The sequence below is a fragment of the Sinocyclocheilus grahami genome, unplaced genomic scaffold, assembly GCF_001515645.1.
Source record: "Sinocyclocheilus grahami isolate Dianchi unplaced genomic scaffold, SAMN03320097.WGS_v1.1 scaffold371.1, whole genome shotgun sequence".
Lineage (NCBI taxonomy): Eukaryota > Metazoa > Chordata > Actinopteri > Cypriniformes > Cyprinidae > Sinocyclocheilus > Sinocyclocheilus grahami.
Genome location: NW_015505550.1, coordinates 499396 through 513691, shown reverse-complemented (window position 1 = coordinate 513691; position 14296 = coordinate 499396). Strand labels below are relative to the sequence as shown.

The 14296-nt window shown below is 38.5% G+C and overlaps 1 protein-coding gene across 1 annotated transcript; it reads left to right on the top strand.

Moving 5' to 3' along the window:
- Positions 1 to 5959: 5959 nt before the first annotated feature.
- On the top strand, positions 5960 to 10714 carry LOC107549411 (BMP and activin membrane-bound inhibitor homolog). The gene is made up of 3 exons (XM_016230483.1): positions 5960 to 6386; positions 8140 to 8421; positions 9779 to 10714. Exons 1-3 carry the CDS (start codon positions 6311 to 6313, stop codon positions 10204 to 10206), a joined length of 786 nt encoding a protein of 261 aa, XP_016085969.1. The 5' UTR covers positions 5960 to 6310; the 3' UTR covers positions 10207 to 10714.
- The last annotated feature ends 3582 nt before the right edge of the window (positions 10715 to 14296 follow it).

Below are 14296 nucleotides of genomic sequence, written 5' to 3'. Positions count from 1 at the left end.
CCAAAAAATCATCAGATTTTCATGCAAGTCCTGAAAGTTGACAAAGCGAACCCAATCAAACAAATGAGACAAAAATATATATACTTTGTCATTTATTTATTCAGGAACATTATCCAATATTACATATATGTGAGCAGCAAAAGTATGTGAATCTCTAGGATTAGCTGTTAATTTGAAGGTGAAATTAGAGTCCATCTGTTCAGAGGTGTTTTTAATCAGTGAGATGACTATCAGGTGTCAGTGTGTGCCCTGTTTTATTTAAAGAACAGGGATCTATCAAAGTTGGGTCTTGTTTGTGGAAGTGTATCATGGCACAAACACATGAGATCTCTGAGGACCTCAGAAAAAGAGTTGATGTTGTTCATCAGGCTAGAAAAGGTTTCAAAGCCATCTCTAAAGAGTTTGGACTCCACCAATCCACAGTCAGACCGATTGTGTACAAATGGAGGAAATTCAAGACCACTGTTACCCTCCCCAGGAGTGCTCCACCAACAAAGACCACTCTAAAAGCAAGACGTGTAAAAGTCCACTAGGTTTCAAAGGACTGCAGTCTGACTCCTAAGCGACTAAAGGCCTTTCTCACATTGGCTGATGTTAATGTTTATGAGTCCATCATCAGGAGAACACTGAACAACAATGGTGTCCATGGCAGAGTCGCAAGAAGAAAGCCATTGCTCTCCAAAAAGAACACTGCTGCCCATCTGCAGTTTGCTAAAGATCATGTGGACAAGCCAGAGGAATGTTTTGTGGATGGATGAGACCAAAATTTGACCGACATTTTGGTTTAAATGAGCAGCGTTATGTTTGGAGAAAGAAAACACTGCATTCCAGCATAAGAACCTTATCCCATCTGTGAAATACGGGGGTGCTGGTATCATGGTTTAGGCCTGTTTTGCTGCATCTGGTCCAGGATGGCTTGCCATCATTGATGGAATAATGAATTCTGAATTATACCAGCAAATTCTGAAGGAAACTGTCAGGACATCTGTCCGAGAACTGAATCTCAAGAGAAAGCGGGTCATGCAGCAAGACAACGACCCCAATCACACAAGTCGTTCTACCAAAGAATGGTTAAAGAAGAACAAAGTTCCTTTTGATCAGCAGTTACAAGAAACATTACTTACAGTTATTGCTGCAAAAGGGGGTCAGACCAGATACTGAAAGCAAAGATTTGCATGCATTTGCCACTCACAGATATATAATGCTGGATCATTTTTCTCAATAAATAAATGGCAAAGAAATATTTCTGTCTCATTTGTTTGTTTGGGTTCTCTTTGTCTATTTTCAGGACTTGTGTGAAATTTTGATTGTTTTGAGTCATATTTATGCAGAAATATAGAAGATTCTAAAGGGTTCACAAACTTTCAAGCAGCACTGTATGTATGTGTGTGTGTATATATATGGATAGTGATTTATGATGTGCGTAGTTAATAGTTTACACTAACTTTAGGCTACTTTTAGCCTTGAGTTGGTTCGCCCTCTGCATAAGCTTCTAAAGATTGCAGAGAGATACACAACGGTGAAAAATGACTCGAAATAATCCTGAACATTAAGATAAATATTCAAATGATTCCCCTAAAAAAACAAGGGCCCCCTGCCTGGCCCCCCCCCCCCGCCCCACCGTGGTGACCGCCACTGACATAGGCTACAAAGAAGAGGGGTAACAGAACAAGAAATATAATAACAGTAGGTCTGCATTAACTAAAGTAGAAGGCTGATATAATAAAATATAATAATACATAAACTAAAGTAGAGGTGGAATAAGTTATAAAGTAACATTAACTAAAGTAGAGGGGTGATATATTAAGAAATATAATAACAGTATATTAAAGTAGAGGGGTGATATAATCAGTAATAAAATAGCATTAACTAGAGTAGAGGGATGATAGCATAACACTAAATTAACTAAAGTAATTAACACTTGTGCATTTCTTTTGAAATTTTACAACAAATAAAACATGTAAAATAAAGTGTTTGTGTGCCTGCACTTGAATCATTCCCCTCAGATGTCTGTTTTAAAGCAGTGGGTAGTCACTCATTGATTTTCTTAATAAAAGACTACTTTGAGATGTTGACAAACATGTTTATAGTGCATTATTTTCAGCGTTGCCAATGACAACCTCACAGGTTTGGTTATCATATAAAATTACTTGAATGGTTTACTAAAAGAAATGTGTTTAAAAGTGTGACTGGAATGACCTAATAACAATAAAGCATGTATTTCAAAGAGTTGTTTGAGAAGGTATTTGTTTAAATCTCTTTTTATCTGTAAGTGCAGAGCTGTTTAAAACGGTATCGTTTAAGAGCTTGAACCATTTCTGAACCATTTCAGATTTTATCAGTTGAGCCAAATTAGCATAGTGTCCCCTGTATTCATACACGAACCTTTCATGTGCTTAAATCATCCAATTAGTCTATAGCAAATGTCAGTACAGTGCTTCTGTTTGTATCAATAACGTTTTGGTAAATCATTTCTTTTTGATAGAAACAGGAGCCTGAACATGGACACGAACCTGTAGCAAATCGATGCATTTTTGTAAGAAAAATATCCATATTCAAAACATAATAATCACTTGAATCTAGCTTGCGCTCACTGTTGTAAAACGGAAGCAGTTCCGGGGGAATTACGTATGAGGTCAGCTTTGCGCATGTGCCGCTCAGAAGTGACGCACGCGGAGAGATCGAAACAAAACAACGGTCACTAATTAGACGTACAAAACGAGGATTTGTAAAGAAGAATGTCAGAGGATTTCGATATAAGCCAAGAGGAGACTTGTTTTCCTTTGCTAAAGTAAGTAAGGAAACTTTGCTTCTTTTGATCCTGTAAACAAACGTTGGTTTTCACGAGACTCACCAGCGCATGCGCAACGCCGACCTCATACGTCATCCTCCCGGAACTGCTTCTGTGTACAACTGCTGGCGCAAGCTAGATTCAAGTGATTATTACGTTTTGAATATTCTTACAAAAACAGGAGGCCTTTGTTCACCCCCCGGAGCCGTGTGAAACACTTTTTTTATGGAAAGGTGCTTTTTATTTCACATATTTTGGACAGAAGCAATGCAACACCCGCTGAGTGCAACGATAGAGCTTGAAAGATCAAAGACAATTTGTAATATAACTCCGACTGGATTCGTCTGAAAGAAAAAAAGTCACATACACCTAGGATGCATCGGGGGTGAGTAAAACACAGCCTATTTTTCATTTTTGGATGAACTAACCCTTTAAAAAACAAGTGGACATTTTCACTTGTGGACACAAGAGGGCAGCATCTGATCATTCAAACACAAAGACTTTGCAAATTGTCTATGCTGTTGTTTGAAATGTTAATTAACGGATATTTCATTCGACACTAAGTTGGATAAACATGTTTGCCTAGGAAAAAAAGACTAATTTCATAGCAGGCCGATCTTAAATTAGGCTATATTAAAAAACATGTTGGTGGCTTGACTTAACTAGGTCTAACTTAACTACGTACGAAAAACGTGCCATTTGCTAAATTATTGTAATGTGCTTGAGATCATTTAGGCTGATAGGCCTGTTATGAAAGTCATAATTACTGTAGCTATTCCTCGTCATCTTGTGAGTCTTCATAATTACAAACCTGTTCGAGTGGATTATAGATAATGATCATTATTAATAGCGAAATTACTACATTAAATTTAATATTCTGAATTAGCTAAGGTTGGTCGAATTACGAATAATAGAAAAATGTAACTTTTTTTCTCAAACAGCTCACTGGAGCATTAGAAGTAGCCTATCAGTAGTGATCACACGCTTGGGTTAGTCTGTGGAGGTGTGAATCTCGCCATTTGAAGGGAGGACTGGTTTTGAACTGGCGCCTCTGTGAAACTATAATTAGGATAATTGCTGTCAATCCGGTAATTTCTGTAGGTCTCTGAATGTGTCCCCTGAAGCGGAATCGCTTGTCTTTAGCCTTTGACACTGAATCGATGGCCGTCTATCAGATGTGAGCGTCTCCAAGTCTGTCTCTCATCATCAAACACTAGCCTATCTCCTGTGCCACTGCCGTCCGTCCTGCCTCCAGCTATAATAAACCACAGTACGCGCAAATTCCACACACAACCCAGATTGATCGATTTATTACAATCTGTTTCGTATCAATTCAACTTGTCTCAATAAATGAATAATGAAATGAATAAAAGCATATCACATCTTGAAGGGAATGCTGTTATGAATTTGATAGAAAGTTTAAAATTCATAAACGCTCGGTATAGGGGCTAATTATCCCATAATTATTGAAATAAGCAGGAGCTGATGGGTTAGACTGAAAAAAAAAATTTAACCCAAAAATGGTGACATCTAAATCAACTGTTTTTATTCAAGTCAGTTAACTCTTTAACCTTTTAATTTTTTTTCTTTAACCTAACTCAATATGTAGGCCTATGTATGTATGTGTATGTGAGAAAAGCTCTCTGGGGAAACAATCAACACTTTTTACAGTGCATAATAAAAGACATTAAAAAATGTTTTTGCAAGTGTATATTTGACATGCATGTAAATAAATAGTATTAGCCAGCAACCTCACAGATTTTCAGGCAGATTGTTCAAATCAACGACATATGAATGTTTGACCAAAAAGAGCTTTAATTTTTCTAATTATGAATTTTGTTTTATATAAACAAATAAATAAATAAATAACACATCGTAGCCTCTACTGTTTGATGGGTGGCTCTATATGTGTTCATAACCTAGCCTACTGCAGCACTTGACGTGGTTATATTTGAAGAGCATTTATTTGTTTATTTATGGTTCAAGGTTGCCCAAAATGCTTTCAATTGTGAAGCACATGCCCTGACCAAAGTGCTCAACACATCAGGGCGGGTAGAGCAGTTGAGATATCGATCGTTGTGCTCTGTGTGTTTTGCATGGGATTGTCTGGGGGGTAATTGAGTGTCACTGTCTGTCTGTGTCGTCTCGCTGGCGCCATGTGCCTCTTTGGATTGCTAATTTCTCTAAACGACCCGCCTACATCCACTCTCTAGTGCAGACCTGCAGTTTCCACCTCCAGCAGCCTGAGAAACACTCAAAAAAGTCATATGGCTGACAAAGCACTGAAACTTAAAAAATATATATATAAAAAATAAATTCCATAGTAGGCTAATTCTATCCTCAGGTACAAACATTAACATCTTAATGGTTTTGATAAGGGTCTTTAAATCTTGATGAAACAATATATTAGGTTTTAATTCGTAATCAGCCACTCCAGCGCTCTAAACGACCCGCCTACATCCACTCTCTAGTGCAGACCTGCAGTTTCCACCTCCAGCAGCCTGAGAAACACTCAAAAAAGTCATATGGCTGACAAAGCACTGAAACTTAAAAAAAAATATATAAAAAATAAATTCCATAGTAGGCTAATTCTATCCTCAGGTACAAACATTAACATCTTAATGGTTTTGATAAGGGTCTTTAAATCTTGATGAAACAATATATTAGGTTTTAATTCGTAATCAGCCACTCCAGCTTTCATCTTAATAACCATTATGTTATTATGACTTTTGTCTTGCTACCTGCCTCATCATGCGATTCTGTCTCAGCATCTGTAGGCGGAAAGACAAATTGTATGACCGCTGTGTGAACCAATACCAATGCCAATAGGACGGTGTATGCAAATTAACCAACAAAGCAGACCAATGAACGTTCATGTGGGCGTGACTACACTGCTCCCAAAAGTGAATCAGTGAAATCTCCCCGGCCAGTGAGCTGCTGCTCCGTGATCCAGGATAGTTGTCCAAATCTAATTGGATTTTTCTTTGTATTATTTCACGAATCCGTTTTGTGTGTGTGTGTGTGTGTGTGTGTGTGTGTATATATATTTGGGTTTCTAACGCACGACGGATTGGCTTGGTTACGCACAAGGGATGTTTCTGTAGTTCGGATCTCAGCAGTTCGGCATTGGTCTCTGATGGAACAAGCCCGGCCAGTGAGCTGCTGCTCCGTGATCCAGGATAGTTGTCCAAATCTAATTGGATTTTTCTTTGTATTATTTCACGAATCCGTTTTGTGTGTGTGTGTGTGTGTGTGTGTGTGTGTATATTTGGGTTTCTAACGCACGACGGATTGGCTTGGTTACGCACAAGGGATGTTTCTGTAGTTCGGATCTCAGCAGTTCGGCATTGGTCTCTGATGGAACAAGACACAGCCTTTCTGTGCCCGTTTGTTTTTGGATACAGCGCAGATCACAGATCCCTGGGAATGCAGTAATCAATGTAGGACATATGTAACAAGTCCTCAAACCATTCGGAGGGTCTTGCCACGGGGTATCAAGACAAGGAAAAGCAGTTGTAAATGGATCGCCATTCCAGCCTTGTTTCTCTCTGGTTTCAGCTGGAACTCTGTGCGATGGCTGTTCTTCTCACGAAAGGTAAGACCGAGTTCATGTAGCCTAAAACCATGTAAACTGCAGCGCTCAAACACAAAAGTCCTTCAAAATGTTTATATCTCTCAAAACTTATTCGAATACTGGAGAAAGAAAAAAAAAACGTGGCTACTATTTTAATTAATGGAAGTTAAACTTGTTAATATGTAAACAACTCATTATAAAACTTAAATGTCACACTGTACATTAACTGCCTTTACAACTTACATTTTACTTTAATATACGTTTTAGTAGGGAAAAAAAGGAATTCGATCTGTTGAAGTTGAAATTGTGTTTCTGGATGCTAAAATCTGGTTGTTGGACTTGATCTATTTTGGCTGGTCTAATAATGCCAACTTTAGAGCAGCTATAATCCAGCTATTTTGCTCCAAAACACTCCAAAGTAATTTTCTGAGCATTTGCAAAACATTGATTTGCAACACTTACCAAGGCCAGCTTGCTATGTTCCGCGTTTCTGCATTATTAGATAAGCACAACCATCAGAGATAAAATAAGAATAAACCCATTTAGCCTAACTGATAAGAAGAACTCGAGCGATTTCTTACACTAATGAAATGACATGTAACTCCAGCTTTGAACAGTGTACACAAGCAGATTACAACAACACAAAGGCCGTGTTTATTTGTGTTCGTGTCGTGTTGTGTGTTTAGTGTTCTGTTCCACATACACACGCGCAGTGGTAATTCGGCAATAGTTAAAAATGATGTACCGACTGACCACTTACTGAAACAGCCTATACATTTTAACCGTATATACAAACGCGAAATGTGAAGCTTTTCTTGGGGTGAAACCATGAAGGAATTGTTAAACGCTCGAAATCTATATGAATTTATTTTTTTGGCGCACAAAATTAAATGTTAAGCACAGTCACCGTTCGCTTTCATTGCGTTGAAAAAAGATGCAATAATAATGAACCGTGACTGATGCTGTCGGTCCTTAACGTCTTCTTTTGTGCTCTACAGAAGAAAGAGGGTCATACAGGTATGAAACAACACGAATGCAAGTAAATGAAATCATTTTTATTTTTAGGTGAACTGTCCCTTTAAAAGTTACCCTCCGACTTAATGCCAGGTTTGACCACAAGTGAGTTTGCGTGCAAACTGAAAAAGGAGTCCTTCTCTCACCCCCCTTTACGAGTTTCCATTTGGGTTGAAAGAAATTGACTTTGGCAAACAAACTACTAATTATAAGCTACACGGTTCCTGTTTTATAAGACAGACTTAAAGGATCCCTTGCATGAAAAGCCATGACACAGTTACAGTGTTGAACAGAAACAGCCACATATTAGTGTTAGTCCTCTCTCTCTTTGCCAAATTCTGGCATAAGATCTGAGTAGTTTAGTTTTAGTTACTTATTTTCCTCACATCCTCTTGAAATGAAAATGAAGAATGCTTTCCTGATAATAAAAAGTTAACCAGTTGCAGTACTTGAAATCTTAGTAATGCTAGAAATACGGCACAGTTTAAATCTCTAATTAAATGCTCAATTTCAGTTGGAATGGATGTGATGGGAATTTCAGCATTCCCACGCAGTACCGGGCAAACTTTCAGTTGCAGTTGACAGTGCTGGTCTGAAATGTTAACACAAGTTTTGTCAAGAATCCTTGGAAAGTTCAACATTTTCATTGGAAGCACTTCAGGGCAGTTGTTTTATGATTTAATATATCCAGGATGGTGCATTAATGTCAATGATATCGGTTATTACATATTTTAACTAACATGATTTCTTTGTTTTGCAGGAGAGATCAGGTGCTACTGTGACGCACCACACTGTGTTGCCACTGGATACATGTGTAAATCGGAGCTCAACGCTTGCTTCACGAAGGTCCTGGACCCACTTAACACAAACTCGCCTCTAACACACGGCTGTGTAGATTTGCTAGTAAAATCAGCGGATGTGTGTTCCAGCAAAAATGTGGATGTTTCCAGCGGAAGCGCCTCTCCTGTAGAGTGTTGCCATGAGGATATGTGTAACTACAGAGGTTTGCATGACCTCACGCACCCTCGAGGTGATTCGACAGGTGAGATACACAAATTTGACTGAAAAAGAAAGCTGCATTAGTAGATTGGATCATATGTTAGCTCTTTGTTTTACATTTTAAAAGAGAAAGATCACCCCAAAATTAAAATTGAAACCAAAAATAAAAACATTTTACTTGTCATTCCGAACCTGTAAGACTAATGGTCTTCTGTGGAACATAAACTTATTTTGAAAAATATCTATTTTAAGGTGTCCTTGTTACAGTGTAATTATACGTATAGGTACTGAGTAATATTAATTAACTACATGTACTACTTACTATATGGTTAGGATTAGGGTTTGGCTTAGGGTTAATTGCATGTAATTATGCATAATTAATTGTTATAATAATAGGTGTAACAAGGACACCTTAAAATGAAGTGTTACCGTATATTTTTTGAAAGTCAGTGAAAAGTCAGTGGAGTTGTTTCATTGTATGGGCAAAAACAGTTGAAACATTCTTCAAAATAAATTCTTCTTGTTCCAAAGAAGAAAGTCATACTTGTTTGGAATGACATGAGGGTGAATATATTATCACAGAATTTTCAGTTAATTGCATGTAATTATGCATAATTAATTGTTATAATAATAGGTGTAACAAGGACACCTTAAAATGAAGTGTTACCGTATATTTTTTGGTCCTTACATTGAAAGTCAGTGGAGTTGTTTCATTGTATGGGCAAAAACAGTTGAAACATTCTTCAAAATAAATTCTTCTTGTTCCAAAGAAGAAAGTCATACTTATTTGGAATGACATGAGGGTGAATAAATTATCACAGAATTTTCCGTTTTGGGTGAATTGTCCCGTTAACCTTACCTTGGTATAGAGTGTCTGACATTGAATGGGCCAGTAGGACACAGTGATTCCTTTATGTGTAGATATTTTTTTATCTAATCGAAGTAGGATACTATCTTTACCGATGTCTGACGTCAATCCTGTGCAAACATGGACCCTTGTGACAGATTCTTTAGTATCAGGCATACATGTGCGCACACATTGACTTTTACTGCTCTCACGGCTCCAAACTACAGGCTGATATTTAATGGTTTCCAGTGCAGCGTGAGTTTGTGGGTAACTGGCAGTTTACCTTTTAGCACTTGGATTCAGATCACATACTTTTTATTGCACGTGGATCATGAAACATTCCCACTGTGCTGGAATGTGCTTCTCACAGCGTCCTTTGACAGACGGCTCAAAGCACATAAATGTAATCCTGTTTAATGAAAAAGGTGCGCTGAGATATTAAAAAGAGTGGAACAAGTATAAACGTAACACGTTAGCGTTCCTCATGCTGTTTTTTCATAAAAATCCAAATCTCACTTTGTCCTCACCATGCTCTCTCTCTCTCTCTATCTAGACCGATACTACAGCTCCAATCAGAACCTGATCACAAGGGTGCAAGAGTTAGCATCCGCTAAAGAGGTGTGGTTCCGGGCGGCAGTGATAGCAGTTCCCATCGCGGGTGGGCTTATCCTGGTTCTGCTGATTATGCTGGCGTTGCGAATGCTTCGTAGTGAAAACAAGCGTCTCCAGGCCCAGCGCCAACAGATGCTGTCTCGCCTGCATTATAGTTTTCATGGACACCACCATGCCAAGAAAGGCCATGTGGCCAAGTTGGACTTGGAGTGCATGGTGCCGGTAACGGGACATGAGAACTGCTGTCTGGGCTGTGATAAGCTGCGGCAGACGGAGCTGTGCACGGGAGGAGGAAGCGGAGGCGAACGCCTCCTATCTCTTGTGCACTGGGGGATGTACACAGGACATGGCAAGCTGGAGTTCGTATGACTACTCGGAGCTTCCTTGTTAGGGCACAAAAGGGTAACTGTGTAGTTTGCTGTCGTAATTTTATTATCGTCCCGCTCGGCGTGTTATTTTATTGTCTCCATGACCATGGAGAGCGAAGAAATTTCAAGGACACAAATCTTTGTGTTTTCTCAAAAGAGCACTTTACTTGAATTAGAATGGCCGGTCACTGTGGGGCTGTGGTGAATATGAAAGGGGCGGAGCTAAGGACTACAAACTCCGCCCCTTCCCCACCAAGCCATGTCCTGTGGATCCTGGAATGACACTGAAGACTGAAGGATTCGTAAAGATGGTCTTATTTTGCACATTTGTATAAAATGGTCTAGATGACTATGGGTTGGTTGGAAAGTTGCATTCGAAGTGGATTTTTTGAAGAATTTTACACTGACACCAGGGTACAAATAAGGTTTGTTGTAGTCAAATTGTATGAATAAAGGATCCAATCTTGACTGTAGCAAATCACATGCCTCTGCTTATGATTTCGTTAATCAAACACATTTGTGTAATTGTTGTGTGTGTCAGTGTGTGTGTTTGTGTTTGAGTGTGGAAGGTCAATCAGTAGCAGGGGAACTGACACAGGGGCCTTGTTCTAAAATAGTGCTCTTCATCTGACTGCGTCATCTCTGAAACCCCTCCAAAAGGGACACATTACATCTCTCTAGCTCTCTCGGCTGCTCTCTTGGGATTAATACTGAAGGTAGAGCGAGTATTTGTTTAGTAAGTAAGGGAATTTCGGTAAGCTGTGAGATCAGAGTCCTTCGCCTGCACTCGCTGAACACAGTAATTCCCTTGTATGCACTCTGGCTTGACTTTACAATCCACAAATCACAGGCAGATTTGAGAACTGTGAAACTTTTTTTGACCTACTTTGAAAATGTGCTTGCAGCTTTGTACACTAAAGTGTCCTTAAGACTAGCAGGAATTGCTAACATTCTTTTGTGATATAGTTCATTGCAGTAGATGTGTACAACATAGGCTCCATATGACAGCTCCCTCTCTTATTCAGAGGATTGTTGGTGAAAGCGGCTCCTCAAGGTGGATAAGAAGCAAATAATATAGTGAAAATATTTTATCTCTCGTGCTGAAAATCCTTTACCAAATTTGGTTCCTGGTCTTTTAAAAAGTGCTTGTTAATCTCTCCCTATGATATATCATCACCAAATCTTAAATGTAATTTTTTAGTTTATTTATTTTCTTTCAGTAAGCTCAGGATTTGTATATATTTTTGGAACTGACTGATCGTAGGCCTCATTGATGAGGAAAACACTTGGAAATCTTTTAGTTAAAAGTCATTGCAATATTGGGTTTGAAAAGTGAACTTAGTTGTAACAAAAACATCATTTGTTTGCTGATGGCACATTTCAGTTTGATACATTTTTATTTTTTTTCACATTTACACTTTTCAAAGATGTCCAAATACTTTTTTGAGGTCACAGTATATGAATAGTTTCAAATGTGTGGGCTGAAAATTAATTTGCTGAACCACAGAACTTAAGTATAATGCAGTATAATTCCTTGATTTTAAAGATTAATTAATTAGGATTAATGTTTAAAAATATCAAGTCAGGTTTATTTGTAGTGTGTTTACACAATACACATGGTTTCAAAGCAACTTTACAGAAAGGGATATTGTAATAGAAAGCTATACTGTAGTATTAACGAGTTTAAACAAAAGATTTAAAACGCATTCCTTCAAAAAGCTCTATAACAAAGCCATAAAGACATGATAATATAGTACACTGAACCTCTTCATTCATTTAAACGTTGTCCTGTATGTAGCTTCCTTTCACGCCTGCTTTCTCTTTTTCTCTTTCTCTCTCCCATGTGTCTTAGCTGACCTTGTTGTATATCAGGACCCCAGGAAGACGCCATTAGCTGGCGGACCACTTAACAGGCACTAGCATTTGTGAGTTTAGCCTCCCCCTGGACTATTAGCGCTTGGTTAATGATAACAAAAGCCTGAGAGTTTGGACGAGCTAATGATCTCATTGTGTTCTCAGCTTCCCTCTGGCCAATCACCTGCTTCTGAGACGAAATGTGCTTTACTTAAATCTGTCTCCAAATAATTCACTTAAATTTTATTCACTTATTATAAACCTTTTGTCCACATCTTAATGTTTTTTCCCCCCACTTTTAATTTTTAATAATTGCAACTGGCTGTATTTACATTTTATTAAATGAAGAATCAGTGAATACAGAGTGTTTTGAATGAGATGCTGCAATGCATTGTCAAAAAAAAAACCTCATTGGTCCGGATAAAAGCAGCATGAGGTGTGTATGCATCACTCATTGCTGTGGCAGTAGTCAGTCTGGCCATTTGTATTGACATGCAAAGTCCTGTATGTAGCTTCCTTTCACGCCTGCTTTCTCTTTTTCTCTTTCTCTCTCCCATGTGTCTTAGCTGACCTTGTTGTATATCAGGACCCCAGGAAGACGCCATTAGCTGGCGGACCACTTAACAGGCACTAGCATTTGTGAGTTTAGCCTCCCCCTGGACTATTAGCGCTTGGTTAATGATAACAAAAGCCTGAGAGTTTGGACGAGCTAATGATCTCATTGTGTTCTCAGCTTCCCTCTGGCCAATCACCTGCTTCTGAGACGAAATGTGCTTTACTTAAATCTGTCTCCAAATAATTCACTTAAATTTTATTCACTTATTAAACCTTTTGTCCACATCTTAATGTTTTTTCCCCCCACTTTTAATTTTTAATAATTGCAACTGGCTGTATTTACATTTTATTAAATGAAGAATCAGTGAATACAGTGTTTTGAATGAGATGCTGCAATGCATTGTCAAAAAAAAAAACCTCATTGGTCCGGATAAAAGCAGCATGAGGTGTGTATGCATCACTCATTGCTGTGGCAGTAGTCAGTCTGGCCGTTTGTATTGACATGCAAATTTAACAAGGGCACCGGCTGAGCCCTTTACAAGTTTAATTTGTTTTGAATTGACTTTAAACTGCCAATGCTTTCTTCTTATTCAGCAATGCAGCTTAATTGAGGCCCTATGCCTATGTAGCCTCTGGATATAGTTCCTTTAGACAGATAATATTCGAAACAATCTGATAGTTACTGTGCATCATTAATAGTTATTTTGATTACATCAGGCACATCCGTCAAACACATGCATTTTATTTTCCTAGCAATGTCTTTGGAATTGTTCTGGGCCGTCATAACCATCAAATCATTTTCTCATAAATTTATACGGTTCATCTTTTTAAAATGTAAAAATCCAACCCAATCTGTAATTCTGACAACAACAAGATCTTGTCCTTACCTTGCTTGATTATTTATTAGTTCTACCAATGAAATAAACCAGGCCACTCCCAACAAACAAACACAGCATATCATCCCACATTGCAGAATTTGGAAGAAACTGGTTGTCATGGAAACTCAAGTGACAGTCATGTACTGGACACAGAACCTAAATATTTGAACAACTCGAAGAACCGAGAGACACGCTTTGAAGTTCACAAAACACAAACCGGAACGATGTCCTCATCCGCCTCTCTAAACATTTACGTCTGTCTGTCTGTGTCTATCTGTCAGTCAGTCCATCTATGACTTTTGATGATCCCTTTTCTTTCTTACAAAAGCCCGACCAAAGATGCTGGTGACCCCACTCAGCTTTGCTAGACTAATGGACCCAAGTTTATTTCAGCCAAGCCTAAGGGGGAGATTTTGGCCCCAGGGACTGAGTGTGTGGTGATGTTGGAGAGATTGTGGAAGCAGGAGCAGACGGGAGTGGATTTGTTGCCAGTAGTCAGCAAGCAGTGCATTCATCTTTATTTTGTTTCATTTGAAAAAGCTTTAGAAATCCATATAGATGAGATTACACAAGTATTACTTTCTTATATGATGATAATGATGTTAAAGTGGTCATATGATGCGATTTCAAGTTTTCCTTTCTCTTTGGAGTGTTACAAGCTGATTGTGCATAGATAAGATCCCTGAAGTTGCAAAGACTAAAGTCTCAAAACCAAAGAGATATTCTTTATCAAAGTTAAGACTCTGCCACGCCCCCCTAAAACGGCTCGTTCTAACACGCCCCCACATATCTACCTCACTATGT